The sequence below is a fragment of the Magnolia sinica genome, chromosome 17, assembly GCF_029962835.1.
Source record: "Magnolia sinica isolate HGM2019 chromosome 17, MsV1, whole genome shotgun sequence".
NCBI lineage: Eukaryota > Viridiplantae > Streptophyta > Magnoliopsida > Magnoliales > Magnoliaceae > Magnolia > Magnolia sinica.
In genome coordinates this window covers 9303980-9309979 of record NC_080589.1, presented here as the reverse complement: position 1 = coordinate 9309979, position 6000 = coordinate 9303980, and the positions used below count along the sequence as shown (strand labels likewise).

Below are 6000 nucleotides of genomic sequence, written 5' to 3'. Positions count from 1 at the left end.
AAAAATGGTATACTCCTATTACCATTACGAATCAAAATTTTAAAAAAGATGTGATTGCCTTAATAGATACAGGGGCAGATGTAAATTGTCTTAGAGAAGGATTGATTCCTACTCAATATTGTGAGAAGACAAATTATACAATTTATACTGCTAATAGCCAAGAATCTCATATTGAATACAAATTACCAAATGTTCATATTTGCAAAAATGGAGTGTGTATTCCACTCACTTTCATCATTGTTAAAAACCTCCAACAAGATGCCATTCTTGGTACTCCTTTCATCCTGAAAATACAACCCTTTACTACCACTAGTAAAGGAATCCAAACCAGAATAAATTCAATAGACTTATTCTTTGAATTCATTAAACCACCTCAACATGGTTTAATATCGGAAGTTGTTAATTGTGTTTCCAATAAGGAGACCCAAATTCATTTCCTAAGAAATGAAATTTCTCATCTTCAAATCCAAAAACAACTTCTACACCCAAATTTCCAAAAGCAATTATCAAAATTCCAAAAAACTTTAGAACATCTTTGTTCTGAGGTTCCAAATGCCTTTTGGCATCGAAAAACTCATTTAGTTACTCTACCCTATATAGAGAACTTTAATGAAGCTCACATTCCTACTAAAGCTCGCCCTTCCCAAATGGATGCCCGACTTCTTAAACTCTGTGATGAAGAAATCAATTCTCTTCTCCAAAAAGGTCTTATAACTCCCTCAAAATCCCAATGGAGTTGTGCTGCTTTTTATGTGGAAAAAGCTCCTGAGATTGAAAGAGGTGCTCCTCGACTTGTTATAAATTACAAGCCTTTGAACCAGGTTCTAAAAACAATCAGATATCCAATTCCAAATAAAAAAGATTTATTAAATAGATTGCATAAAGCCAATCTATTTTCAAAATTCGATCTCAAGTCAGGATTTTGGCAAATCCAAATTCATCCTAAAGATAGATACAAAACAGCATTCACTGTTCCCTTCGGACATTTCGAATGGACTGTAATGCCTTTTGGTCTAAAAAATGCTCTTTCTGAATTCCAAAACATTATGAATGATATCTTTAATCCTTATAAAGATTTCATTCTCTCATATATAGATGACTTACTCATCTATTCCCAAAATATAAATCAACATTGGAAACACTTAGAAATTTTTAAATCTATTGTTGAAAGAAATGGTCTTGTCCTTTCTTTAAGAAAGATCAAGCTCTTTCAACCAGAAATTCAATTTCTAGGATTCAAAATCTCAAAAAATACAATCAGGCCAATCCAAAGAGTCATTGAATTTGCAGATAAATTTCCTGACAAAATTACTGATAAAAAACAACTCCAAAGATTTCTTGGATGTTTAAATTATATATCTGAATTTTATAAAGATTTAGCTAAAGACAGAGCTCTTTTACAAAATCTTTTAACCAAAAAACCAAAAACTATTTGGTTAGAAGACCATACAAATGCTCTCAAAAATATCAAATTGAAAGTTCGACATCTTCCTTGTCTCAATCTTTCAAACCCCGATTTTCCAAAAATCATCCAGACTGATGCTTCCGACATCGGTTATGGTGGAATTCTTTTACAAAAAGATTCAAATGACAAAGAGCAACTTGTTTGTTTTACTTCTGGTACTTGGAACCCAACTCAACAAAACTACTCTACCATTAAAAAAGAAATTTTGTCAATGGTTTCTTGTATCCAAAAATTCCAAAGCGACATTTTAAACCAAAAATTTATTCTTCGTGTCGATTGCCAAGCTGCCAAAGAAGTTTTGAAAAAGGATGTGAAAAACCTAGCTTCAAAACAGATATTTGCTAGATGGCAAGCTATTTTATCCATTTTTGATTTTGATATCGAGTTTATCCCGGGAAAAAAGAATTCTTTGCCTGATTTTTTATCTCGCGAATTTTTACAGGGAAAACTGAATCGAGATCTACCCCAAAAACTCCAAAATGCCACAAAAGGCCAAAAACAAGGGAAAAGAACTAATGGAATTAGAAATCAAGAATTCCTTCTTTCCTCTTCTCCAGACTCCTCTCCAGATCGGAGAACAGAAAAACCTTCGATCCAAATTGTCCCAAAGGATCCATTTCAAACAATCCAAAATCCTCCAAAAACAAGCATTCATACCAAATACCAAAAATTCCGAAGAATACAAACCACAAGGAAAACATAGGGTATTAACCCTAGATCCAGAATTCTCCAAACTTCCAGAAGAAATTCTCATTCCAAAACTTTTTCTTCCAAATAATCATTTTAACCCAAGACAGCCAAATTTCTCTAGAAACTTCTATGAAGCTATTCTGATCCAAACCAAAAGTGCAATTTTTGAGCATCGCACTAACTAAAACCAAAAAGAAATTTCATTTTCCAAAATGAAAATCATCAACATCATTCTCCAAAAGGAATGGGGAGATTCTCTTTCCCAAGTCCAACATATCCATAGTCCTGATGGAAAGTCTCATTCTTTTTCCTATTGGGATTATATGGTTGCATGGAAATATGCTCTTTTATTCCAAAATTCTGAAAATAGCCATTCGTGGTTTTTAAAATTTTCAAGACCATATACCAAATCTATCCCATCATGGTTTTATACTCAATGGTGGATTTTATTTGGTGGCCATTCAAACATTTTGCCAGAAAATTTACTTTCTCATTATTCACATCTTGAGAAAGCTCAAAATCCTGAATATCCAGGATTTTGTCTAATGCAATATTATGCTAAACATGGGATTCCATGGATTCTCCAATGGAAATATGAAGTTTTACCCTCTGAATATCAAAATGCCAAAGTCTTATTCCAGTCCACATACATCAAGTGGTGGAATAAATTTGATTGCTCCATTGTTCTCGAAGCAACAAAGAAGCAGGCTTCCTCCAAAAAATTGCCAAAGTCATTCAAAGAGGCTATTATAGCATCTCCTCCAGATGAAACAGCCAAACTAAAGAAAGAGCTGAGTGCACTCAAAGCTGCATTTATTGCTTTTCAAGATCAAGTATCTAGCCGACAAGGATCAACTTATGTGGAATCTGAAGAATCCTCAACAGCTGCTCCTGATATTGATCTTCATCCGGATGATCAAGATGTATTCTTTTGAGAAATTCAAAATGCAATTTCTTTCAAAGCATGAAGCCAAATTAAAGCCAAATTGAAGCCAAATTGAAACCAAATTGAAGCCAAATACAAGCGAAATGCAAGCACCGACAGTCGAAGCCGAAGCCAAGCTGTCTTCGCTATCTTCCAAAAGACACGTCAGAAAACTCCAAACGAGCTACTGTAGCGAATCTACTGCAGCAGCACGCCTGTCACTGTAGCACTTTTACTATTCACTTTCCAGAATAGTAAAACCATACAGTGCCAAAACCAGTTACTGTGCGCCCACAGTATCGTTCCCCCTGTTTTGTAAATCCGCTTTGTAATAGTTCTATTCCAAACTCTATATAAGGAGTGTAGTATTCGAGTTGTAAGCAGGAATTCGAATAGCGAATTCAATGTTTAGTCCAAGAAAGTGCTTGACTAGCAAGCAATTGTGAGCCTTCTTAATTTCTCTTTTTTCTCTGGTTTTTTCTTTCTTCCGTTTTTGTGTGACACTGCTACTCGCAAGAAGATCCTGGCGTATATATATTATAAGTTCTTTATTTTCATTTACATTCACAAATACATTCATCATCCATCCAACTATTCACAACATTTACAAAAAATAAAAGATATCCAACCAACTCTTAATAATAATTTGCAACTTAACCTACTGGGAACCGTCATGCACCGTAATGTCTTACGGCAGAGCGGGTTCTGAGAAGTTACAAGTTGACCCTGACAACAACATATAAATGAAGTGATAAAGATATAAATGATTCAAGATTAATTTAAGGTTTCGAGAACTTAGATCCACCTCACTCTTATTGCCAAGTAGTCCCGATGAAAATGCATCCACACTACAAGAAGGGGAAAAAAAATTTTGTGGCTACACCGATACGGTCTAGTATAAACAGCTGCCTATGTACCCAATGTTCAAAAGATTGGGATCAAGCCACTACGTAGTTCTTAATATTTAAATCAGAACATTTTACTCATAAGCAAAGAAAAAATCAAAACAAATCATAATAGAAATATGTGTACCTTCTGTTACGCATAAGAAGATGAAAAGTTGAAACAAATCACAATATAAATCTCTGTAGATTAGTCAAGCAAAACTACTAAATATTTCAAGATAAAGATTTAGTCAAATAATATCCAAAATAACCTCAAACACAATCCACATGTCCTGACCAAATTACAAAAATATGTTCTTGACTTAAGAAAAGTTTTAAGTAAACTCCTTTAATATCTATGTTTTCGTCAGCACTCTAGGCCAAACGAGAACATCACCCACGTCGCAATCGGCTAACGTCTTCTCAATGTCACCAAACACATTCGCACTGGGAACTTCAACAACATCCAATATAACTTTGATGCAATCTGGAGGGATGCCTGCATTATCTCTAATCAGACGCCCACGTGCAACAACTCGACTACAAATATCTGTCAAATGACAGATTTGTTCCACCCGTAGAAGTGGAGGTGGAGGTGGAGCTGACTCATCACGATGACTTGAGGTATCGCCAGATCGATAAAACCCCTACAAGAAATAGTTTTTATTATTTTCATGGATAAAATAATTACTATACATTATTCTTTAATTGTTAAAATACCTGAGAACCAGCAGTGCCAGGAGAGCATTGCATTGGTTGAACTAGAGTATTTATTTGATTCTGAACTTCAACCAAACGTTCTCCAATGTTCAACATCATGTTCTGGCACTCGTTGAACTTGTTTTCCAGTTGCTCTTTTAATACAATCATTGATGCTTTAACCTCAGCAATTTCGCCCTTTCTTTCTCTAATTTCATTAATGTAAGGGGTTGAAGCAATAATGGTAGTTTTTGGAATATGACCTAACCCCCTTACACGTCCTCTTTTATCAAGACCACAAACCTAAATGATAATCAGCCATTATTACTAATGCATGTATATTAGTAACAAAAAATGTTCAGAAAGCTAAGTATGTCAAAGTGAAGAGAATGAATGAAAAACCTGTGCCACCGGGTCGTGATTTAAATCATTATGCATACAAGCCGGGTCATTGGCAACAAGTTTAACAACTCTGTAAAGCTATTGTCTGACCAACAAAACCTAGCCTTTATACTCAGTAACTCCACTGTCACAAACAACTTTGTTTGCTCCGGTTTACACGATGGATATAGGGGTTGTTTTGCATCCTCCATTAACTTCCTATACCGAGCCTCATCGCCTAAGTCATCACGAGGTTCAATATCATCTTCATTATTAACCTCACCCATACATGCATCTAACTCAATGGGTTGAAAACGACTGAAAGCATCATTCACCAAATCGACCATTCTGGGCAACACATCTTCATTACGATTATCGATAGATGTACTCACACCTGTTTCAAGACGTTGTTCCCCATGGAGAAACCACGTCGTGTACGTTTGATCTATGCCATTAAAAACTAAGTGCTCAGAAATGGTTTCTAATGTCATCTTCCCACGTATATTACAACACTTGGCACAAGGACAGCTGTGCCAGTCTTCCCCATTTGAATTTTGTTTCACGTACTTTAGAAATGTTGCAACACCTTCCATGTATTCAACAGTTAACCTTCCTGCCCTCATCCAGTTCTTGCATGGTGTCATGGAAGCCATCTTTGGTAACGCATACATGATGTGTTTAAGTTAGATTACAAATGAGTATGTCTATCTAACTGACTAAATCAGTCGCCCATCCAAGGCCGAATAGATTGTAACGCTTTCATTTTCAAATTTAAATGCCTACACCGAAATTCCGGCAACATCTCCCCATCTCTCTCCAGATATATTGATCTTGTATTTGATTCCCACGTCTGGTATCAACACAAAGTGAGGATATTTGACAACGGAAATCAATGCAAGAAACACATCTAGAGAGAAAAAGAGAGATGATGCATAGAAAAGGCAAGTGCATTTGAA

General features: G+C 35.5%; 1 protein-coding gene across 1 annotated transcript; it reads right to left on the bottom strand.

Annotated features, from left to right (window-relative positions):
- Positions 1–4180: 4180 nt before the first annotated feature.
- On the bottom strand, positions 4181–5121 carry LOC131231617 (uncharacterized). The gene is made up of 3 exons (XM_058227876.1): positions 5066–5121; positions 4685–4966; positions 4181–4611 (listed from the first exon to the last, which is right to left on the bottom strand). Exons 1-3 carry the CDS (start codon positions 5099–5101, stop codon positions 4321–4323), a joined length of 609 nt encoding a protein of 202 aa, XP_058083859.1. The 5' UTR covers positions 5102–5121; the 3' UTR covers positions 4181–4320.
- Positions 5122–6000: the final 879 nt, after the last annotated feature.